This window comes from Mycetomoellerius zeteki, unplaced genomic scaffold (assembly GCF_001594055.1).
Source record: "Mycetomoellerius zeteki isolate Tzet28-1 unplaced genomic scaffold, Tzet1.0 scaffold592, whole genome shotgun sequence".
In the NCBI taxonomy this organism is placed as follows: Eukaryota; Metazoa; Arthropoda; class Insecta; order Hymenoptera; family Formicidae; genus Mycetomoellerius; species Mycetomoellerius zeteki.
Genome location: NW_017257602.1, coordinates 425,706 through 451,821, shown reverse-complemented (window position 1 = coordinate 451,821; position 26,116 = coordinate 425,706). Strand labels below are relative to the sequence as shown.

At 32.6% G+C, this 26,116-nt stretch overlaps 2 protein-coding genes across 4 annotated transcripts in view; both read left to right on the top strand.

Annotated features, from left to right (window-relative positions):
- The first annotated feature begins 3,258 nt into the window (after window positions 1-3,258).
- On the top strand, window positions 3,259-9,869 carry LOC108728236 (uncharacterized). Its single transcript, XM_073512048.1, is given in 10 exon segments — window positions 3,259-3,444; window positions 3,648-3,876; window positions 4,506-4,544; window positions 4,546-4,631; window positions 4,726-4,940; window positions 5,318-5,792; window positions 6,037-7,214; window positions 7,216-7,977; window positions 8,741-9,308; window positions 9,528-9,869. Coding segments are annotated over 10 exon segments (3,828 nt in total). The 5' UTR covers window positions 3,259-3,377; the 3' UTR covers window positions 9,737-9,869.
- A 3,798-nt stretch (window positions 9,870-13,667) lies between these two features.
- The window catches only part of LOC108728240 (fibrillin-2), a 36,398-nt gene continuing 23,949 nt past the window's right edge, over window positions 13,668-26,116 (top strand). The window contains exons 1-3 of one of the 3 annotated variants that reach the window (XM_018456705.1): window positions 13,668-13,752; window positions 14,479-14,704; window positions 15,955-16,261. In XM_018456705.1, the coding sequence (XP_018312207.1) occupies window positions 16,122-16,261 (140 nt within the window). In that variant the 5' untranslated portion in view covers window positions 13,668-13,752; window positions 14,479-14,704; window positions 15,955-16,121. Of the gene's footprint in view, window positions 13,783-14,478; window positions 14,705-15,954; window positions 16,262-26,116 lie in introns of those variants that run through there. The other 2 variants (XM_018456704.1, XM_018456707.1) reach the window with 2 other exon arrangements.

Here is a 26,116-nt window from a genome sequence, read left to right as displayed (position 1 = left end):
CACACACACACACACACACACACACACACACACACACACACACACCTCCACAGAGATGAGCCAACCAAAAGTTCCCCTTAAGATTTCATTTCCTTCTTTTCTGAAAAATAAAAGCCTCCGGATTGATTTTTTTATATTTTTTTATATTTTTATGCATTATGCGAAGATTTGTTTAAACCTGAAAAAGAGAAAAATATTCAATTATGAAAATGTCAGTCATGAAAATGTATTTAATAATGTATATTATAAATTTACATATATATAAAATAAACTATATTTTGATAAACTATTAGTATATAAATATCTTCAGATACTATGCAGTTTGTTTCATTGAAACTGCTGCAGAGAATCTGAAGATAGTTTAATCTGAATTTCAGATAATCTAATCTGAATAAATATAAGATTTGACTACAAATAGTAGTTTACCTAGGAAGTTGGCTGTTAAGTAAATGTAAGTATCATAGCTCACAATTACAGCTAGAATCCATGGATATCCAATTCGCTCGTGGAATATTTACAACCCATTATGCCCTTCTGACTGGATTTCTTGGGAAATGTTTCATAAGAAATCCCTTAGCCGCTGAATTTTTACAATTTGGCAACCTATATATAAAATATGTCCATATATATATATATATATAACATTTTTTCCCGGGATATGAATGCTATTTATAACCATTATTATATTCAGTCGAAATTGTTTTATAATTTAAAAAAGATGTTTGCATTTATCTTTATTTGAAAAATGTATAACTTATTATTAATCTTTATTTAATTGTAAATCATCAAAGAGAGCAATAAAAATTGATATAATGTTGGGACGTCAAAAACATTTAACGTGAGCAATTTTGTAAAAAAAAACTTTTTGCCTCTTGCCTTCCGTCAGCACATACTTTGATACGAAATATTTGAAACTATAAAATAAATACCAAATATGTTCTTCAGTGTATGTATCGCAATGTAATTACAGTATCACATTAAATGACTCGCATCACTTAAAACTAAACTGCTTAGTTCTGAGAAAATCGATACAAGGAACTATTTCATTAATTCCGAAATACTAATTGGAGTTTATTTCACATAATATAAAGTCAAATTACGAATATACTAATATACGGGAATCGATCGTATTTAAAAAATAAAGATTTGAAATATATATTTTTAATCAAAAAGATAAAAGAGTTATTTTGAATAACTTCTGATTTATTTCTTAACCCTTAGTACACACCTTAGTTTTGAGCAATCTTACGTAATTCGCGTTCGTACGTATTTAATTTTCACAAATTATTGCGACAGAGCTAGAAAAGAAGTTGATTTTCTTCTATAAAACTTACATTAGTGAAGCATTTCAAGAGGAGGTTCCAATATGGGAGGAAAGTAAGATAAAGTGTATTTTATAAAGAGAGAAAAAGTTTCAAAATTGTCAAATGTTCTTTTGGCAATAGATTTCATGATTCTAAAATTGCACATATATGAAAAATCATACTTTGCATATTATATTTCCTAGCTAAACAAGTTTAAATATTATATTAACGTAAATCAGGCTTGCAACTGAGTTGCACATTTCGACCGATTTTACCTATCGTCATCCCCACTCCTTTTGTTTTCAAAGCATTTAGACCGCGCGCGCAGACATAAAACGCTCGAACTCAGGGATGATATTAGCCGTAAGCAGACGGACAGCAGAATGGCAGTGGCGATTTTCCTATTTACCCTAGAAAAAAGGGAGATTTAAAAAGCGCTTCTACTGGTCAGTTCCATTGGTTTTGGTCCCTTTGGATTTTATTGGGTTTGAATATATGTATACAGGGTTAAGCATTTAAAGCGTTACAAGCTATTGTTGAAAGTATGCGTTAAATAAAAAATATATTTAGATAAAAGTTGTATGGTCTAATGGGGCCATATAAATAATGATAAGATCAATTTCAGAAAAAAATCAAAAGTAATAACCATTTAAAAAAAATGGAATTGTTTGATTTCTTTACGTAATATGATTCCTCTAATTATTTTGCATATAAAGTATTAGAGTTATTTAAAAAAATCCACTGTCACACATATAATCCTTAATAGAGTATCTTGTCGTATGATCTCCTTTGCTTGGCAAAAAATAAAAAATAAGAAATTAAAGGACAACATCACACGATGTTCCCAAGCGGTCCACCCATGCCCAAGTACTAACCATGTTCAACGACCATGCATACTTGACTTCAATGATCAGACGAGAATTGGTACTTTGACCGTGATTTGAACGGTGCCCGATTACCTAATTTTTTGGGAACGGTTTTACTTGGCTTTAATAATATATCGTTTCCATAATGTTATTTTTTTATATAGCTTATTGTAATAACATTACAATAAGCAATAATCTATTGCTTACTTCATTTTTATATTAAGAAGTAAATATTTTCTTCTTTTCCTATCAATTTCAATTTCAAAATAAAAATTTTTTACAAACGTTATACCTTAATATATTTTTCGATATCTTTATCTTAATACTTTTATATGCAGAATAGTTAGAAGGATTATATTATATGGAAGAAATTATTTAATTATATAATTACATTAATAAAAAATTTTCATGTGACTATAAAAATCAATTCTTCCAAAAATTAATTTTACTATTTATTATTTGTGCCTTGTAAAGCTGTACAACTTTTGTGTAAACATATTTTTTATTTGATATCATACTTTCAGAGATAATAACTTATTAAATGTTTTAAATGCTCCACTTTGTATATAACGACATATAATAATCAATTAATTTCTTTAGACAGTTCTGTTATTGCACCTCCGTCTGGAGAAGAGGACAAATACGTTTTGACTAAGGTAATTCTCTAAATAACAAATTACCACATTTACACCAATGTCATTTATTATCGTTTTAAATAATTAATTCTATATACATAACAAAAAATTAAACTAATTAGTAAAGATGGGACCATATGATCCAGGCTAACTCTTGGTGTCTACTAATATTTATACATAAATTTTAAATATATCTTTCAATTATATAAACTGCGCTCCGATTACTGTTGGATTTATTATAAAACGCAATTACAAACTGAAGCTGAAATAATAATATCACAAATTCAATTAATCGTCATAATAATAATGATGCTAATATTAAAATCGTTAAGTACTACCATAAAATCAAATTTTTGCTACGAAAAGAAAGATTTAATAACATTTAATGATTTATAAATTGCTGCGAAGCGACGAACAAGAATAGCGTTAATGATAATAGCAATTACCAGTTTGTGAGATGGTTCGTGTCCGCGCTGATAAACTTGCAATATTGCGGTCGGGAGGGTTTAGACATTGGCGGGGAGAGCTCGAATTTTACTTGGATCGGTCGCTATAATCCCTGGTATGGTTGGATGCACGTATATTCCATAAACAAAGCTGGGAAAGGCGTCCAGCATCAACCTATAATAAATCCAAACGGTAGATATTATATTCAATTCGCAATATTTTTGATGATTTACATAGAAATTTTCTAAATCCTTTGTTTGCATTATTGAATCTTAGATTCAAAGATTGACAATAATTTTTGAAAAATAAGATAAGTGTATCATCTGCGTATATATGCATGTCGCTTGAACCATTTTGGTTCCAATTAACAGATAATATGTGTAAACATCTTCTAGGAAAATATGTTGTAAGATTATATTGCATGGGGTGTTGGCGTCGCATCCTAGTGGACGACATCATTCCTGTGGATAAAAATGGCAAGCCTCTTTTACCACGCACGTCCAACAACTTCGAGCTATGGCCGATGCTTCTCATCAAAGCATTGCTCAAACTGGCCTCATTGACTTGGACCAGACGCCGCGAGATCGTCGACTTTCATCCAATCACTTGTTTTACACAACGTCCGTTTTGTTTCATTCTATCGTTTTGTTTTCAATAAAATCATATAATTACTTTAGTTCAAAAAAAGTTTCTTTCTTTAAACTAATTTCTAACGACTCGTTTCAAAATCCTCTATTTCCTTGGTGAAAATTTTTCTCAGAATTTTTCACGAATTGGAATAGTTTTTAGAAATACTCAGAAATATTCAGTACATTTTCTCTCAGAATTTTTTCATACAAGTGAATTCTGAAATTGATCATCCCATAATTTTTAAAAAATATTTATATTTTTTTAGATTTTATAATATTTTATCAGAAATTATGCTTACAAAAAAACTTTGAAATCTCTCTTACGATATTTCATAATTAACATATATATGAAAAATTCTGAAAAAAAGATGTGAATTTTCTGAGAAGTGTTCCAATTCGTATAAAAAATGTGAGAAAGCTATAAAATTATATAGAAAGTCTGAAAAATTATATAGAAGTTCTGAAAAATTATATGAAAAATTCTGAGAAAATTTTCACCAGGGCTGCTATGAATAAATTAATAAATCTAAACCATATCTGCTATGAACAAATTAATAAATAAAAACTATAATTAATCCTGTTAACGATTCTATAAAGGTTCTGTAATAATATAAATTTTAATAGTAACACAGGTTGGACCTGCTTGACAATGAACGTCGCGCAAGACGTTGCAAGACAAATGGGATTTCCTAACGAAATATTCCGAACATTTTGAGTAGACTCCGCAAACCGCACAAGATTACATTCCAGGTATGTCCATAAAATAGATGTACGCGTACATAACGATCTATTGGCGTTTCTTCAGTTACCGCATTACATTATTCCCGACTATATTTCCGAATAGAAAACTCTGTGAGTATGACCAGCGAGACAAAGAAACCCGGAGAAACTTCGCAGCCGCTTGCCGCCGAATCCGAGAAACCTCAACCGATCGCGCTGTTTCTCCTCTTGGGTGACATGCGAGTACTTGGAAGCGACGCGGTGCCTGGCCTGTCACCCTGCTGGGATCACATAATTCATATCGTCCAGTCGCGTGACATTCCTCTAGATCCCAAAGATGTAAGAGCATCAAGTCTCAATCCAATGATTATCTCTTGATAGCTATCGCAATGATAACTTATTACGTAGAGAAGCTCAGATAATACAGATAATCGTTATGAATTTTCTGGGAAATAATAAAGAAATAATAAGGAAATAATAAGAATAATAATAGATAATAAAATAGTAAGGAATAAAGTAATTTTAAAAAATAAAGAAAACATTTTAGAAGAAATAAAACTGCTAACATTCCAAATAGCTCCAAAGTCTGAAACGCGTATAAAGCTAGAATATTAGAAAAATATTAGAAATATTAGATACATCTGTTAGATGTTTCTATTATATTCTTAGATTTTTTGTGCGGATTGTAATTGGCTCCAATTGAAATTATTTCCAAGGTAAAGCCGCCATTAGCAAAGTGGAAATTTCATCGCTAGTTAAAGTGGGCCGTTTCGCAAAATATGATCGATCTTGCCGACTACTTCGTCCCGATTCGTTATTTGAAAGTAATCAGTCCTCTCAAAGAGTGCAACAGGAACGTTGCTCGTGATAAAAGTGACGTTGCAGGAAACTTGATCTCTTCAAACGAGATCGAGCAGTCCGATAAATTTACTCGGAGAATGAGATCTCAGAGGATATCAGACTTACCCACCACATCGAAAGAAGAAGCAACGGAAGACGTCAATCGATGGATCGACTTCAACAAAATGGCCTCATACGTGACGGAAGTATATCTGTTTTACAAGCTGGAATATTTCCAGCAATCAATTCAAGTAACAGGCAACGTATTAAGAATAACCAGTGAGAATCATAAATCAGAAGCAGGAAAGGCTGCTTCAATAAAAGAAACTGGAAAGGAAAAAGAAGGTATACTTTCACTTTTAGACAGAATTCTAAACAATACTTATAAATTGTTAATTAAAAAAAAAGATTCATAAATCGAAAGATTTCTTACTATAGCTTAAGATTCTTTTCTCAAAGAAATCAGATATTCATAACGTTGAAGATTAATTTAAAAAATAAATTGAATTCTTGTTTTCATAAACAAGATAATACACAATGAGATTTCAATCCAATTTTCTTAAAATTTTTTTCAATTTGAAAACTTACAGACACAACAATATCGGCAAATTACTAAAATCCAGATACAAACCTCTATATTTGTTCTGCGATTCTCCGAAAAAAAAATTTTTCTTGGTCAATCTTTGCGCCGCACCGAAGAAGAAGAACGATTTGCACAAAAGGGATTACTTCATCCTTGAAAAGTCCAACTGGTTCCTTATATCGGATTCATCGAATCAATCGATTACTATTTCCACTACCGGCAACAAGTCAACTATTGTGGAATTGGAAGCTGGCAGGCAACTTTTGCAGATTCATGGTCGTTTAGACTCAGGTCTAATGATTATTTCTTCAGATACGGATTTTTATCTTGGAGATCGAGCAACTGTGCAACAACTGATGACCACAGAATCTGACAGAATTCAGTAGATATCGAAAATAATTAGCGACAACCTCTGTAAAGCTTATCGATCATTCGGAACAAGGAATTACCCATCAATGTTGAAAAATTTTTACCAAAGCTACATGCCTAACTTGCAGTTTGCTTCTTCAAGGGAAAATAAAAATTTTCGGACGCTAATACACCATTTCTTCATAAAAGAACAAGTTCGGTTGATCAGGGAGATTGTTTCCGACGAAGAACTCGAAGACATTCTTCACTCTTTAAGAATATTTTTCTTGAATCCGTATATTAGATTAGAACCTCTCGATTTAATGACAAATCAAAATACTCTTCAAGATCTTACAATAAGGAAGACTTCGAAAATATGGTTTTCCACATCGGGCAATTGTGAAGAAGTTTTAGATCAAGCTGCAACTACAATTCAATCTTTTCTTAAGATGGCTCTCATCAAGGGATATAAAGAACTTCACAATCCTAATCACGCTTTTCATAAGCAGATTCGTGAACGACTCCTGAAAATATCCGATCTATTTGATTTGTCTCTCGCAAGTCGATTACTAAGGAACGTTATCTTTCGTCATGATAGCCTACGCGATCTGTATCCTTGTTCTGAAAACTTCATACACGTTCTGAATATTCAGGAGTTCAAAGGTGTCCTGAAAAATATCAGGCACGAACAGTACTTCCCGATTATTAGACTCGTCGTGAATCCTAAGCCCAAAGAGGCGGTTCTCGCGGCCTTTGAATTGCTAAGCGATGTCCCTCGTTTCGCATTGCGTGTCTTCAACAACAAAAATGGACGCGAGATGACACGTCTTGTGATTCCAACACGTCTACGTGGTTCCAACTCATTACGAGTACTTTCCGGATGGTTACACGGTGTTCGCTTACAGCTGGAGCGATAAGCAACATTTTAAAGAACTCGATTGGACAATTCGCGTGATTACCATGAAAGGTGACCCAATGCTCTATCAACTGGATGAGCAGCAGTCTTTGTCCTTAGAGATCAAACCACCAAGACTGAAAGTCGACGAATTAATCGGTACTTATATCCCGAACGCGAAAAATTGTATCTCGCGTTGTATTCTACAAACGACTTCAGAGAGAAACATAGTTTCGATAAGGTTGACAACTTCTTACAACCTAACGGAAATCAAAATAAAAGTTGTCGATGAAGATGGCAATATTTTGATTGACGTGAACGGTGATTCAACAATATTATTACCCTTAGTAATTTTAAAGCATACCGCTAGAAATGAGAAAGATTATAGGATTGAGAATAATAGCCAAAATATTAACAAAGAGATGAAAAATACGGAGAAAAAAAATTTGTATTACATAGAAGCTTTCGTGCTCAACAATAGTTGGCCCCTCACGGATGTCGAGTGGATAGTCGCGAACCAGGCAAAGGTGAAGAGAGCAGAAGATATTAAAACAAAAATCTCGACAAAAATACAATTCGGGAACAAAGCGTCATCAAGCTCAGGTCTGTCGATGAAGAAGGACACGAAGCAATTCGCGAATGATGGCCAAGTTTTGGAACCACCGAATTGGATTCTTCAGGTTGTTACAGATGCTCGGGACGCTGTAGAGGTATGTATTTATTCCATCGGGGAAACTTTTGTTTAAAGTAACTTTAAACCTACCCAGCAAGAAATGATCGTCAATTACACATTAATTCGACATCAATTTATTGAATCATTTAATCTTATTGGATTAAAAAACTATTAGGTTAAAAAGAAACTTAAGAATTGTGAAAAATTATAATGCTAATAATTTTGAAGTTTTTCTTCAAAATAATGTTATAATTTTAAAATCACATAAAATTGTCTAAACAAGATAAGTATCCTTTATCTAGGAAACTTGTCTTAAAAAAATTATTTCATTAAAATACGAAATATCTCAATGTCGTGCCTTTTATTTTATTCTGTATTAATTTCAACTTACGAGAAAATATATCACTGTTGAATTCATCTGGTGATGGTGCCGCGTATTATTTGCGAGTGAACTTTAAGTGAACTTTAAGTTAACTTAGATTCAATTTAAAACTCAAAAGCATTTTTAAAAATTCAGATGCAATGGAAATCTTAAGTAAACTCTTATAATTACCTTTTAAAAATTTTAACTTCATTTAAAATAAGTTTTCTCAAGAGATATAAATTAAGAAAATTGTACATTTAGTTACATATTTTTCACAAGTCATGTATTACTTTACAGATAATTAATACGTTTTTCCATACTAGATCCCAAAATCTTAAATTTTCTTAAAACTTTTCATGTCATGTACATTTAGTTTTTTTTAGAAGATTGATTTTTATCAGAAACCATTTTTTTCTTCATTTTTTATGTTTATTAGATCTATGAAGACAAAAGCAAAGAGCAAGAAATAATACTGCTGAAAGAATTATGGTGGTCGAAGGATCTAAGTCAACCTGAACGTGGAAAGAATTTGCGAAAAGCCTTTTTAAATGCACATGCCTCGAAAATTGAATCTAATGTATTTTCAAATCAAAACGGAATACAACTGAAATTAATAGAAGACGAAGATATGGAATTTTGTCTGTCACATGCAAGACAATATAGAACCTTGAAGTCACCGGAATCTTATTACTATCTACCTGCTTTGGACCTGACAAAATACATGAGAAACGAGATCGCCAAGCATCATCGAATAAAGACAAAGAGCTACGATGAAATATTAAAAAATCAACATACCGCCATCATCACCGACAATCAAATAAATTATTCTGATTATTTGAAGAATTTGGATGACCTAATGAACAAGCAACTATGGAGACACTTAAAGCACTTCGGGAAAAAGGAGAAGAATTTCTGGTAGAGAAGGTCATTCGTGGACGCTGTTTACGAAACAAGAAAGATCTACATTAATAGTTTGATAGTCGAGAAAGCAAAAAATAAAACGAGTGGGAAGATTTAAGAACATTCTATTTTACGAAGTGACGTAATAACTAATTTATTTCATTTACAAACATTATGATTCAATAATTAAGTAATAATACATGTGTGCAAAAATGACTATAAGTATTGTACTTAAATATTGAAACAAGAACTGAAACACTTTAAATGATATACACATAAAGATATGGTCAATATCGAATTATTAACTATTGCAGTAAATAGAGACGTGTAGTTTTCCAGCAAGAGCCGAATGAAACTTCTAGAATGCTACTTCAAGAGCGCTGTTCACTTGAGGAAGCACACTTGCTTTGCATTGATGACTGTCCACGATCCACCTTTTAATGACGCCTCTCTGACTGTCCAAGAAAGAAATAACGGCGATCCCGATTTTTCATCCGGGACTAGTCCACGCAGTCTAGCAAGGTTATTATGAAACTACGAGAAGAGGCGTCTACGAGACAGGGTGCTTCTAGATCTACATACACTGAACAGTGAGCGTGACAAATGACCTCGGATACTACTGGGTGACGTAGTTATCATCGAAAATATTATCGTCCCTCTTTTAATCAGACCAATAAACGAAATCACTTTCGATTTCAACATCGAACTGTGTGTGTGACTTCAACTTTAAAACTACCGTTTATTCAGAACTACTATATCTCAGATTATGACATAAGTGAAGAAATATACAATAAAAATTCTTGCAAAATATTTAAAATTTTAATATAGAAAAATATGTTTTATGTAAAGCAACACAATCAATAAAACCAACTTATAAAATATACCAAAAACTTTTTTTTGCTAATTAATAAATAACCAGATATATCTGGAATGAATTATGCATAATCAAAAACAAAATGAATTATATTCATAGCTATGACAAACTTTAATTAATAATATATAAAAATAAATGATTTCATCTCTTCCATCAGAAACAAAAAAGTTCGATATTTTATAAACGTATATATTACATCGAATGTTATTTTATTTAAAAAAGTTTCTATTCAAATATCATTTGCAAGAGTTCTCATTGTGTGTTTTCTTGCCTCTGATGTCACAATCTAAGATATTATAAGTGATGAATAAATAGGAGCTTTAACTTCAATTTCTATTATTAGCTACAATTAACTTTGCAGTTAACTTTATTGTTTCGAGATCTAAATTTTAAGTGCGATTTAAGTTTTCAATTTTCTTTCTCAATTTAATTTTATTTTTTAACGAAATAGCTTCTAGTCTAATATGATTCTTCGCTGTTCAAATTGTCTTAAGTTTTACATATAATTGAAACAAGTCAAGCCTGTTTATCGTACACGCTATACGTCAGCTTACGCGCTGATTGCAGGTGCAGCTGCTACTGCATTCAGGATCGGCGTCAGCTCAGCTAGTAATCACTGCCGATCATGTTTGTGTTAGGCGATCTTGTCTGTCGCGCAGCGAATTACAATTACGGCGTATCGCTGCATCATGCAACAAGTGCGTAGGTATACTTGCGTTGAATACTGTATCTGAGTATTTAACCTTAGAACGCACACTTCAGAACCGATTTGATTCTGACGCTATTTCACGTGTCCAGGAATTATTTCAAAGATCAGAGAGGTTTAAGGTTATAACTAAAAATTTAATACAATAATAAATATGGCAACAAGTATATAGCAAATGAGGAAATGATATGAGGAAATGATATATGTAATTTTATATAATTGTTTCAGAAAAACAGTTTGATTCTACAATCATACGGAATCCCATATTATGCTTATGTTAATATTTTTAATAATTTTAAGTAATAATTATATACGGTTGTACATTATTATTTGTTCAATGTATTATTGTGTCAAAGTCATTTACAGTTTTATGTATTTATTTATTTGGATGTGTAGGATTAATGAACCTTGACTTTTTATTTAAAAAAGAATTCTTTGCAAATTTTTTTAATATTGCAATTTATAACCGATTGAAAACTGACTTTTATTCACACAAAACAATTTTTGTCAGATCGTCGGAAAGATCGATCACAGTTATGTGGGACATCCTATACGTATATAAAATAAATGTAATCTTCTTTTTAATAAAATGATAAAATTGTGCGTGTCCAAGCGTCACGTATGCTGATATGTATATAATTTATGTATCCAATGTTTATGGATATCAAGCCTCACTGATCAAGCGACTGAATGTACATGGATACGATACGCATCCATCACTCCGCAAGAAATAGGCCTCGCCGACAATCCTCATGCAGAATGCGTGGATGAGGAGGCGGATTTTACCACGCGGTTCTCTCGCGTTTTATCAGGCATCTCGCGGCCTCTCGACTCGTGTGAGTAAACTCGGCATACCGAGTCGCGCTCGAATACGCTTTACGCGGCCCCATTAGCCGCGCATCTCAGTTTATTCTCCCAGCTTCTTCTCTCCCTTTATGCATGTATATACACGAGGTTCATGTATACGCTGTCGCCTAGCCGCGTTGCCACCCGCATATCATCAGATCCCCGACCCTGAGGATCCTGAAGAGTCACGCTAAACGCCGTCACCAACAATGGTGATTACGTAATACCGATGAAAAGAATTGATGCGCAACCAATATACGAGGTTCATGCTTCTTGATCCCATAAAAAATTTCAGTTTTGCATTAAGGCAGACTTATCATTAAAATGAGAAAAATTTGAGTTAAACTGTGTAAATTGAAATATAAGAACAATTTAATAACTAAAATTTTTTAAATTGAACATACGATTATAATACACTTTTACAAATATAATACTTTCAAATTATAATTTATTAACAATGTGATTCACAATATCTCATTTTCATAAAAAATTTCTGCTTTTATATTACATTATAACACGTTTTTAAATATATTTTTTCAAATTTTTATAGTTCATTTAAATTCCAAAGTTAAATAAAATATAAATTATAATTTTATAATTATAATATTTATAATTTAAATCAAATTTAAAGATGAGTAATAAAATAATTATAATTTTATTAAAATAATTGTAATTTAAATACATAGAATTATAAACTATAAATATACTATAATTATAAAATTATAATTTCAGTAACTATAAAAATTTGAATTAAGAGCACTACAATCCAAAAAAATTTAATAAAATTATTTGAAATTAGAACTTCTCTATGTTATTATTAATTCATATGATTATTAATTAATTAATATGATAGAATATTCATATACATATTTGCAAGTAACATTTATTATGCATATGCACTAATTGCATATCCTTGAACGGACTTCGGAGGTGTCGACCTATTTCTGATTTCGGTCTAGAAACCCATAGGCCAATGTCACTCGAATTTCTCAATTAAAGCTGCAACCTCATTCGATAACATCCATATGAGATATGCGCAATTGTGGAAGAATGTCCAGCAACGAGAAAATTACGAAAATTGTGAAAGCTTATCCAATATTAACTACGAAATTACGAAAACGCGTGTAATGCGCGGAATATCTTAGCCACACGAATCAAGACCGCTCCTTCATTATATAATTATTCCTGATGTAACCACATATTCACTATATACATTAGTATGATAGATTACATAAGAAACAATGAATAAAATACAACTATCCTACGAAACAAAATGACTTTGAAACCATGTATCCGAAAGAGTAAAATAATAAATCAATGGTTTAAAAAAATTTTTTTTTTACTTATTGAATTAATCCGTTAACTGATAATCGAAATTTAATTTCATCATTTAATTTGTAAGCCAAGAGAAAATATTTTTATTTCACATCTCTCTTTTTCAGAGGAATTAAAATTAAGTAGCAAGTATAAGGCGAACATTAACATCAGTTTTAGAAATGAAATTTTTTAGAACAAAAAAAGTGAAGAAAGGAGAATTTATTTTCTCGATTTTGTGCAAATCATATTTGCTTATTGCACAGTGTCCTCGAGACAGATCGGTACCAATTAATAAATTGACACGAGCAAAAGGAGCTCACTCCCCTGACTTCCGCCAATTTCGCGCAAATCGCATTCTTGACTGATCGATCAAGCATCCAAGCGCATCCTTTCGGAACGTATGCACGTGTGCACGCGCGCGTGTCCGTGCCTTCATACATGCGTGGTGTTAACAGCTAAGTAGAAGGGGTGGGCCCGTCTTGTTGTCGTCATCATCTTAACCCGAAGAGGGGGGAACAAGATCGACACGATGTGTGGACCAGAGGAAGAGGAGAGAGAGATACAAAGACAGAGAGCAAGAGATAAGGATGGTTGAAGATGTCGAAGAGTAATAAAGAAAGAGAGAGAGAGAGAGAGAGAGAACCCTCCCAGATGTGAGCCCTCTTCTCGAGTCTACAATCTACAGCTCCAGTCTCGCGTCGAGTCCCGTCGCGGCGCATCTTTCCGAGATCCGTCTCCCTTGGGACCGATCGATCTCGAGCGGGCCGAAAGATCGATCGCTGATCCGCCGAAAGTCGAAAGTCGCGTAGGTGTTCGGAAGTATTATACATAATATGTATATATTTTTATCAAATCTTTTTACTTTAATTTTCCCGATTGGTGACGTGGATTTTGACTTGAAAACTGTACATTTCTTGCTTGCGCGTCTCCTAGATATTTAAATGATATATATTATTGCTTAATAAGAATATAACATCGCGAAGAAATAAAATATTAATAAACTAGAACGTAGAATAAAATTATGCTGTAGGAATCCATTATAAATTTTTTTGTTAATTAATATTTATTTGATATTTAAGTTTAATTATATACTTTATATATATATATATATCTCTCTTTCAAAACGTTTATTCAGATACAGAGAGTTTAAAGAGAATTCAGAAATAATTTAGTCGTATATCATCAATTCTGAGTTTATTTTTATATGAAAGAAGAATTTTTTTCGGAACTTTTCAGAAAAAAAGAAGTTTTCTTTTACACTTGAAAATGAATTCAGAATTTATGACATAAAACTGAATTTTTTTGAACTCTCTGTGCTATTTGGGTTAAATATATGCGATCATAGAAAGATTTGTGTTAAGAAAAAGTTTTTAATTTGAATTTCTAAATAATCTTCGCCAAAGATCTCTCTAGTCCGTTACGTCAAAGCAGAAAAATTGAGCACCACGTCGCCAATCGTATTATAAATTATTCGCGGCACGAGTCAGAGATTAGATCAAGTCGCAAATCTAAACTGGATCTTGATTCGCAGAGTGCTGACCTAAGCGAGCGATTTTTTTGAGAATGATCTTTGATCGCGGCTCTCGGCTTCTTCACGCGTGATCGCGCGTGTCGTTGGAGATCACGTCGAACACAGTTAATCGCGATATGCGCGATCATCAACTAACCCACGCGTGTCGCAGATCTATTAGCGCGAATATTTGCGAGCGACTCGTGCTAGTTATGGAATAATACTAGACTGCTGTTCGTTTAAACAGGTACGTCCGAAAGATGACCTTTTAACTCGTCGCGAAGGAAATTTTATTTTCTAAAAGAAGAAAATCTTTTTTAAATATTCTTTTTCCTTAAATGAGCTCTCTTGTTTTTAAGAAAAATCTTTTCGCTGAAACAAAAAAATCCGTACCTCTTCGAGAAAAGAGCAAATGTGAGACGAAACAAAATTTGATTGAAAAAGATAGGTTTTTGTCCCTATGATAAAAAAAACTATTTTTATTCCTATTATATAACTAAACGAATTTTTCTCGGAAATTTCCGCTTCCTCGCAAAGAGGAGCTTTCAATAGCTTCGATAACATCGTGATACAGACTTTATGAGCTCATTCGTTACGGTGGTGAAACGCTCAAAGCTGGAACGCTCCAGTCGAGGTCCTATCTCAATTCATTCCGCTCGTAATAGGACGTGCAAGGCCTGTTCTTTTTTCGCGGGAGCCGCTTACGTTTATGGAACTTTAAAGATAGGCTTCTAGCGTTAGTCGCGCCATACGTTATGATAACGAGTAGAAACTGCACGGACGCGCAAATTTGCGAGACTCGCTGCTTTAATTGAAACCTCCTTTATCTTTTGTGACTGAAAAAGGTAGAAATCATTCAAAGAAAATTTTTAAAAATGAAAGAAAAAAAATTTTTTAATACGAAACTGGTGATAAACTTAAATCTTGTTTGTTTTCAGATCTTTATTTAAAGAAGTGAAAAATTTGTATGTCTCTGAATTACTATTTGTATGTATAGCTAAGAAAATATTAGTATTAATCCTTAAATATGTTGGAACGAAAGAATGAAGTTAAAGTATTCCTAAAACTCTCGAATTTATAAATTATTTTCTATACTGGCGTTAAAATATGTATTATAAATGCATTTTAGTAAACAGATAAATTGTTTGCCACGACAGTGCGAATTTAATCATGAATTCTTGCCTCTCACTCGCCAAAACGCAATGGTGGATATTTATATCAGAAGATAGTTGCTTTTATCTCATCGTACTAATTTGGCGCTTCCGGAAAGGCATCACAGTCACGAGCGAATTATCGCATGTTATGTTTCTCAACGAGAATTCACGCGGTAAAATAGGAAAAGGAGGATAAGTTTCATATGAAAATTTTTTTTCTAATTAATCGATATTTGTATAAGGCATTAGGTAATTCTTGGACAGTCCAAAGTTAAAAAATAAAAAATCAAACAGGCATTTACGGAACGAGATCCTATAAAAGAGCTATAAATTGTTTTTATAGGCAGTGTAATGATCGCGATAACTTGGGAAAATCCTTCAAGGTCAATCGAGGATCATGTGTATTAGATGCGCAAATATCGAGGAGACTGCTAGTTAAAAGGATAATCCAGAATAGCATCGAAGAAGGAATCGGATCAAAGATAGGAAGCTACAAGTTCCTCGCGCAGAATGTTTACACTGCTATTGCTGACGATCTGGATCGTCCTCGCATCTGAGTTCGTCCAGGACGGGGTAGCAACAGGGCAACGTTACACCCCGAGTCCGACCCAAGATCTGGATAACACTTTGCAATCGGTACCACCTCTCGGGTGAGTATTCGCAATACAGTCATCGCAAAATCCTGAAACTATAGCAGACAAATTTTGGGCCATTTTTTATTCTAACCACAGGGTAAAAATTGCCAGATAACACATCAATAAGAATTTCATGATCGAAGTGTCACGAATCAGAAATATACACTGTAAAAAATTATTAATTGTAATAATTATAATGGATAATTTTACACGCGTAAATTACAAATTATAAATAGAATTATTGTCTGTAGTAATTAAATTATTTGCAAAAGATAATTAAAATTAAGTTTATAGAAATATTTGTGTAATAATTCGTCAACGAATTATGTACAATTTTTCTTAAGCTATGTTATCAATACTATTATGTGCAAACATAAAAATGCAAACATAATATTTGTATTACCATTGTACATATAATATTACACAAATTTATACAGTTAAATAAAAATTATAAAATAAACTATTGTTATTGTAATACAAAATAAATATTGTTATACATAAATATGTACACAAATAGAAGTAAAAGGTACTAATTTTTGTAGAAATTTAATGTACAATTTCATATATTTTCACTATAAATTGTGTAATTTTTACACACATTATTTATGTAATTTTACATATTTTTTACAGTGTGTATTTACAAAATCAATATATATTTTAAGATAAAATGATTGTACAATATACATATACCTTAGCCACAAGTATAAAGCACCCCCACAAATTAACATAAGCATTTTATATCTGACACAAAATATATTACGAAGCAATTTTATTGAAAAATAACATTTACTTTTATAACACAATTTAAATATTTTTTCAGTTCTTTGGCTTTTATTACCGCCTTTTTCAAGAAAATGCAATAAATTGAGGATGTTTTATACTTATAGTCAAGGCTGTGTAGATAACATTAACAAAAAAGAATGTCTATAATGACGAAATATCACATACTTTGTTGTCCTTGACGAACTACGACTGTTCACTTAAAAAGATTAAATCGTCTCATCATATATGAGAGCGCGAGAGGCATCTCGTAACAAGCCGGTACTTATTTCGCTAACAGTGCGGATCTCTCGAGAATGATTCCGATGATTTCCTCGCGCGACCACCGTCCTCGTGAGTTAAATGACGCGATAACACTTAATTGGGTTATCGGAGTGTTACGTTATACGCGGCGCGCTGTGAATTCTGCCCAAGTAGCGCCTATTTTTTGCAACAAGAGTCAAGTCGCGCAAGATAAAGTATTGCACTTGCGCTATTTTCGCGGCTTCTCCGGCGATGATGATTTCGCGACCGCACGGAAAGCAGATGGGATAATAAAAGGGATTAACCGCACGCGCACACATTCATTGCGACCAATTGACAATGGCATGCGCGCGACGAGACGGAAATTATTTTTTCCCGCGTGCGTGCCAAGCGCGATTTATCCGTCCCGCTTTGTCCGGAAATTTCTGATAGCTTCCACGTCCGGAAGCTTCAAGGAATAATATTTAAGAAGTTTGCAAGACCATCAAAGTGCGCAAATTGAGTATATGAACACATCCGTGCTAATATTGATGGTAACATATTAAAAAAGGAGATTGAATGTTTGCATAATCGCCCGAATCGTTACAATTCTAATCCGCGTGGGAATATCTGCAAATTTCTTCATGGAATAATCTCGTGGTTTCGAAACTATTACTAATTTCCATTACTAATTTCATTGTTATAATATGCTGTAACTACATGAATACCCTCAGAAAAAAATGTTTGATATTATACTATTAATTCTTTTTGGTATTTGTGACTATTGCATAGTAAGATAGTTATGATTAGGAGCTCTATTTTTATAATTATTACTGTTATAGTTATTACTTATAATATCATAATAATTACTAATCATAATTAATAATAAATATATAATGTGATAAATAATTAATAGTAACAATAATTATATTTACAGTTTTATATATAAAGAAAATATACATAGTTGGCACTGAAAATTATATATAATTAATTTACCATGCAATTACAGTATAATATCAGACATTTTTTTCTCAATGTATTTAATACTTGCGTGCTGTCAAAAAATTAGAACACACATGGACAAAAATTAATTCGCTTGAGACACACAAGCGACGAGTTGCATGTCGCTATAGAATTATTTAATTTACTCGAATCACGTTCGTTATTCAATTACAGCTGTTCCTGTATATAAAAGCGATGTATTTAACTTGCACTGATCGTTTTACTGGTGTGACATAGGCCTCAGAAATTACAATCTTTCTAGCGGAGTCGAGATATGAATAAGCCCGATCGTTACATTATCTTTAGAAGAATACAAATGATAAATGACAAAGTTCAACGATTGTAGGGCATCCGTTATCTGTAGTGCGCTGATTACGCGTTTTACAATCCTTCGCGTGTTCGTTGAGGCGCAACAAGCATATATATTTGTTCCATTTTGGTTCTCACACCTTCTCGTCGAGTACAACGAAATTTCAAATTACATTTTCTCGCATTTTTACGCGACGTACTTCGAACGCCGCGATCAAATTCAAGTGGACATTGACGCGGATGGGATGGCGATATGTCCGATGTAGGTCCCATCGGAATTGTAGCTAATTGACGTTATGGTATTAATAACGCTCTTAAATGTCGCTGATTAAGTAACGCTAAACAATGCTTTTAATTGCCTCTGACAGAACACCCGTTAAATACGTCTACATTAATGAGGAGCTCGTTTAACCCTTCCGGTCGCGTATGTCCCCTTTGTCGGAACGTTCAGTCGCGGTTTAAATTGTTTGGAAATTAAAAAGGAATCTTTCACATATCGATTTAGAGCTTTTTAATTTGAATTTTTGTTATCTTTATAACTTGTAATTTAGCTTAAATATCTTGCAACTTGTAATTCAAATAAATTTGAATTTGCACTTTAATCTATGAATAATTCAAGATGCTTGGAATCAATGATGTAGAACATAGAATAAAATATTTTAGACGGTATTCACAGTCCATTCTTATTTTAAGACTGTCTTAAGTAATGTCTTAAGATCCTAATACAGATTTCTGATTGGTTTAGAACATCTTAAGACTGTATTTAAATCTGTCATAAATATGTATAAGAATTGATTATAAATACCAGCCTATGTTTATATGCTTGTAAACTAATATATTGTAACTCGCATAATTTGAAATCATCAACTTAAATGATTCAAAATACACAGTAAAAACATTTTTGTATTCGTGTTAAAAATTGTTCTTATTAAAATTTTTGTGTTAAATTGTTAACACATTCGAGTGTTAATTTAATATAATGCGATTAAGTTAATTGAATATTCTGTTAAATTGATATTCAATATTTCTATATTGTTCAAATAATAAAATTTATAAATAAGTGAACAAATGATATAAAAGAAATGCATTTTTAATGTTAATTCTAAGATAAATAATTAAAATATGTTAATTTTACATTATAATCATAAATATTAAATTTACTAAAACGTATTAATTATTACATATTCAATACATGCTAATTTTACTGAAGAAGTATGCTTTCATAATTGGCTTATAAGTTGTATCAGTATTAATCATTTTTGTGTTAATTTTTTAAATAATATTTGTATTATTTCCTAACATATTCACCTTATGTTAAATTAACACAAAAATTTAAGTGAATCAATTTAAGACATGTGAAATATGTTAAATTTAATACAAATTTTCAAACTGTGTACTTATTTACATTCATCAAAAAATTTTCTGAAGTCAATATTGCGCCTTGTTCTTTTCGAAAAAAATCTGTCTTGTGTAAAATGATCAACTCGATATGAGAAGCAAAATTGGATTAGAAAATCCTAATGTCACAAGTCACACTGCATAAATTGAAAAACAAGAATTAAGTAAACTTTTACTGACAAGCGTTTCCTTCTCTTCCGTACGAGTTGTAGTCGCTGAATTATCCGATTAATAAACACCACGTATCCACGTTAATTAATTAAGAAGGCGGAGATGGAATGCGGACGGCAGGCGCGATAAAACGAGGAGCACCCTGGAATATGAAGTGCATTTATCGCGGCATATACTGGTTTTTGTCGACGCGCGCGAGAGATGACCCATTCACCGTCATCCGGTGCGTCTATGAACGTGTTGTGCTAGCGATACATCATTTCGCCGAATGACGAATGATGCCCTCGCGCGCGGAATCCCGATTGTCACTGATAACACCGAGGGAGCCGCGCGAATGATCGACTGCGTAATCCGCGAAAAAAATCCTCATCTGGGATGGACGCGCACTGGTGCGCGTCCGACAAAGAAATATCGTTGGCCATTATAATAATAGGACGGTGCTATCAGAGGTAATATTATCGTATAAGTGAATCTAAAGCTTCCATCCATACAGTAAAAAACAATTCGTGTCAAACAATTTGTGTTAAAATCTGTTATTCTTAAAATTTTGATGTTGAACTTTTAATATCCACATATTTAACACAATGTGATTGCGTTATTTGAATATTTTTATTAAATTAATATTTTCAGTGTTCAACATATCTTAGTGTTAAAATAACATAAAAAATAATGTAACATTTTAAAACATAAATTCTAAGATGAATAAATATGATGAATAAATAAAATAAATATCTCTTTGCAGTAACGTGCTTATAATTACATTATGCAATCATGATTGCTCCTTGAGGGAACAAGCACAACTTTTAAATAATCAACATGTTCTGTTCAGAAACATAATTATCGTAAGAAATGGACGAAAAAGTCCCGAAAAGAATAAATATAATTTCATCGATTTTTTAACTGACATTGCTAAACTGAATAACTATATCATATGCATTTATTAAAATGTATATTTTAAATGTATGTTTACTAAATTTTACGCTTTGACTATGACATATATAATTATATACACACATGGAGTATGTTCTTAATCGCGGATGTGTTCAAGATCGAAATGTAAATAAGGAGATTTCGGCAAATTGCATATCATTTATGCGTTCTGCTGGAGGGCGGATTAGACTCTAACGTTGCTCTCGTTAATAGAACAACGTGAAAAATAGAGTCGATTTTAAGTATAACGGGATCGCCACTTAAAATTATCCATGGTTAGTTCAAACTACTTAGACTGATTTAAGCCGCGTATTACGCGACGCCCGGCGGCAGGAAGTGAAGAAGCAACTCGTAGGGATGTAAAGGCGGTTAGCATTAGAGCCGCTATCGCAACCTTTAATGCAACTCCGTGACGAGGCGTCATTCGTATTTTATCGATGTCTATTAACGTTCATTTCAAAACGAAACAGAGAAAAGAAGAGATCAGCATTAAATAAATAAAAGACAGTCCAATAGATGATCGACATTCACTTAAGTTTTTATAGCTCCGAAAGTATTTTTACACTTTTTATATTTTTTGCTCCGCTTGCACCGTCTTCGTTACATTGTGAGCTTATTTGAAAATAAAATATTCGTATTGAACACCTGAAAGTACTAGTCCTCGGGAAAATTTTGTTACGAGTGTACAGGAAGCCACGTCGAAGTAATGAAGCTGTCAGCAACTGAAGGTTGTTAAACCTAACCGACATACGCTATGTAATGATAAGAAGCAAGTTATGCATCAAGTTGTTTTTCTGTCGCTTATTGCGCCGACTAATTTTGATTTGAGCATAATTTAAAATCGTTACTGTCTGCTCTGCGCGATCGCAGAGCAATAATTTCCGACAAGAAGAGATAAATGATTACGCAAGCCGGCATTGCCAGGATTGCGATACCGTAGGCGAAGTTTTACATCACGATCCGGAAGTATTCCGGTGTGCCGATTGTTCCCGTATAAGTGACCACCTTTTATCTCGTACTATCAGAGATTGATCTAATAAATATAATATTAAATTCAATAGTTCTAACTAAAAACTTTATTCTAAGCACAGTGATCACTTAGAGAAGTTATTCATGTTAGAGAACGAAAAGATGTACCTAATTTTTGCACGTGAAGTAAATATTACGATAATAAAAGTTGTAGTGTTTGTTATTTGTTCAGAATGACTAGAACTCTACAACTCTACAATTAAAAATTAGCTAATTCAACCTTTCAAGGTTCTAAGATTCTAGAAAAGCATTACTTGATGGATCGAGTTTCTAAGGATCAAGAGATATCGATGCTTGATGTCTTTTCGCACATAACATAAATGTACTGGTATTTCGCAAGCTCGTGTCGTGACCGATTGCATTTGTGACACAACGCTCGTTTAAGGAGACCGCAAACAATTGCTCCGGCCATGTTTTTTACAATCCTTCACGCTATTGTTTGTTTGCCCCTAATCGCAATGGAAAAGCGACTGCTTTTGATCGCCTTAATTTTAATGGCCCGCAATTCGCGCCGTTCGTTCTGAAGCTATTGTAGTTTCCAATTGGATACTGTCGTAAGCAGTTAATTACCCTTACTAATTAGGTCTATGTTATCTAGATGCTAGTCATTTATACGGTTCTATTAAGACACTATTAATTTATTGGAAATGATAATAACACAGTCCAATAAATTTTGATCAGCTTTTTCTTCTTCAACAAGTTTTGTTTCAACAAGTAGGACTTTTTACACTCAAGAAAGGTACATTGCTTTTAAAACAAATTTTTTCTTCAATTATTATCCTTCAATCCCAGGAAACAAATTGTTATTTGTTATCATCAAATGTCTTTGATGACATTTTTGACGTAAAAATAACGAGAAATTACGTCATCTTGTTTTCTTCGGATTTTTAGAAATTCCGTTTATATTCTTTATGCAATAACGCAAATTTGTAATACATATAATATATAACTATAAAGAATTTAAATATTTTTTTACAATATATGAAAATAAATTTGATTGTATAAAACCGCTTTTATTGTTTATATGCAATTTTAAGTGATATATTGAAATAATAAAATTTATTAGTAATATTTAATGTCAAAAAATTAAACTGATTTACAAGGTTTCTATTTCTAAACATCTAAATGATGATTCTTACTTTTTAATCTTTATATTATTTTATTTACAATTATCTTATTTACAAACTAAATATACATAAAAATCACTATTCGAGTGTTGCAAAACAGAACCATTGTAACATAACGTATAACATAATTAGTATAGTAATTATTTATTTTATGATACCAAAAACACTATTACATCTGAAAAAATATATCAATATGTATTAAATTAACTATCAATTTAATAAATGAAGTATTAATAGTCCAAAAACAAAAAAATATTATTAAATATAAGATTCGCTCTGCCGTTATTTATATCTTTCTGTAATAATATGAAACATCGACTCGAAAAAGAATTAAAATAAGTAAATTTGAACCAAAATTATGATAAATAAAAATTAAGAAGTTAAAAATTGTTCAAAATTATAAAAAATGTGAAAAGCGTAAAGAAAATGAGGTTTGTATTTCCGCTAAAGAGATGAGCGTGAGTGATCTTCACGAAAAGATCTTTAAATAAAGATATCGGCCGATGAACACATTGCGCATTGATTTCAGTGCTTGTTAGGACACGCTATCATTACGGGCGGGTGTTAAAATTACACCCTGCCGACACGGTTATAACGGCACGCCACGTGTTGATCGGCGCGATCGGACACCGCGATACAAGTTCGACAGTGGACCAATCTCCCAAGGAGCATTCATTTGCATACAGATTGGATTAAAGCTTATTTCAGCTGCGAGGTGATGATCGACCGCGCTCCTCGTAATTCTGCCGTCAATTATCGTTATTATTATTATTACCACTCGAACGCGAGCTTCGCTACAATTTTCCAATTAACGACGCATATCAAAGTTAGATCTCGCCGATTTTCAACTTTTGCTGTAATGAAAATCGATGTTTTAACGGGATCTGATTATCGTCGATAATAAGAGTAAAATACAAAGGAAGATAAACTCAAACGCAGGGTGAGAGAAATTTTAAGGATTTTTCACAAAAGTTTGGCGCCATAATCTACATTTAAAAAATGGACTTATTTTTCACAAAATAAGCCCATTTTTAAATCTAGATTATGGCGCCAAATTGTATCTTATTAGAAGCATCACATAATGAATAATTTTATTCCGGCAAGAATTAAACAGAAAATAAGAAATATAAGAGATTAACATTTGCAACGGTTGTTTTTGTTAAGAACATAAAATTTTGTAAATAAAAGCTGAAAAAATTATTGCTTTATACTTTGAGTAACATATTTTTTTCATCTTAATTGTCATCATTAATGTTTAAAGAAAGTAAATATGAAATATTATAATTAGATAGTAAATATAAAATTTTCACACAAGTCAAACAACTTTAGTTTTTCTTACTAAATGGAATAAATGCCTTAAAATATTTATTAAATAATAATTCTAAAACTTTATACTTATATATCTACTAGATATATGTTCAGAGAAAGATAATCATGTTTATATAATAAACGGTTCTTTCTGTTTCTTGAAAATTTAACTTTTCCCACTTGTTAGATTTTTGTAAAAATACCCTTCACTTACTTTTAAACGAGTTTGGGAAGAATTGAGTTCTTTATAACACCAAATTACCCAAATGGCTCTCACTTCCTTTTTTTTAAGTCAGGAGTGCGCGAGATCGTTCACCGACGTAATCGCGTGTAAACATCCGTCAGGTATAATACACCCCGAGCAGTTAGTGGGCCACTGTTTGAGCAAGATTGCTTCATCACGTGCTATGCACACGCATTAATATCGCTTTACAAGCGCCCGCTGTAATGTCCCCGCCGGCAAAGGTGATACGCGTCAGGCACGTAACGCGTATGTCAGAAGTCACGGGAGGAGATACACGAAAAGGAAAAGCGTGAGAGATGCCGGACACGCGAGTGCATTAATCTCCCTCGCGCCAGCGAAACGAGAAACGCGCGGGACGAGTTGCCGCACCGGGGCCTGCTTGAAAGATACGCGAGGGAATGCAAAGGCCGGCTGCACTACAGCGAGAGAGCCTCAGTGCGAAGGATCCCGTTCGAGGAATCTTAAAATCTCAAAATCTTGGATTTTATCTCTGACGTACGAACATATCTACTGCTTCGGTAAGCCGGAACTCTAAGAGCATTCAAGTATCGTAAAATTCTGGGGGAAATTCTCTCTACGGTCAAAGAATGGTTGAATTGACAAACCTTTACAGAAATTCAAACTACCATAACTTTTTTCAACTTTGATTTCACGTGATATCCTCTTGTATTTTATCATTTTTCATGTTCTTAATTTTAGTAAAAAAAATCGTTGAAATCAATTAATTGACCCTATTTACAAAATAAAGTGTGGAACCAAATTGATTCCTACGGTCTTTCCTTTTAAGGAGATCGTTAAATCCGGTCTTTTAATGTTAAAGGGACTGGAATGACCAAATTATCACATTACAGTCGTATAAAAATCTTCGAATTGACTGAACGGAATAAAAAATCCTTTTGTAGGATTAAAGTAGACGCAAAATTAGGAGGTGGTGCAGTGGATTTTATACTAAAATCGAAAAAAAAGTTAAAAAATTTTTTAACATTCTTTTGATTTTAGTATAAAATCCACTGCACCACCTTCTAATTTTGCGTCTACTTTAATCTTATAAAAGGATTTTTTATTCCATTCAGTCAATTCGAAGATTTTTATACGACTGTAATTTGGTCACTGCAGCATCCCCTTAAGCGCTAAACAATAGTACTTTTAATATTCAAAATAAGTATTAATCACTATCTTACGGTATTAAATGAGCCAGTATTACTCGTAAATCAGATTTCTGTAAGGGAAGTTCAATGTCCTCTGAACCACAGCCCTATAAACCTTATGTTAGATAATGATCGCGTTATCGCCCATGCGATAAAAAATGGCGTGACGTGAGAAAGCCAGCGTACTCCAGCGTTTGCGATT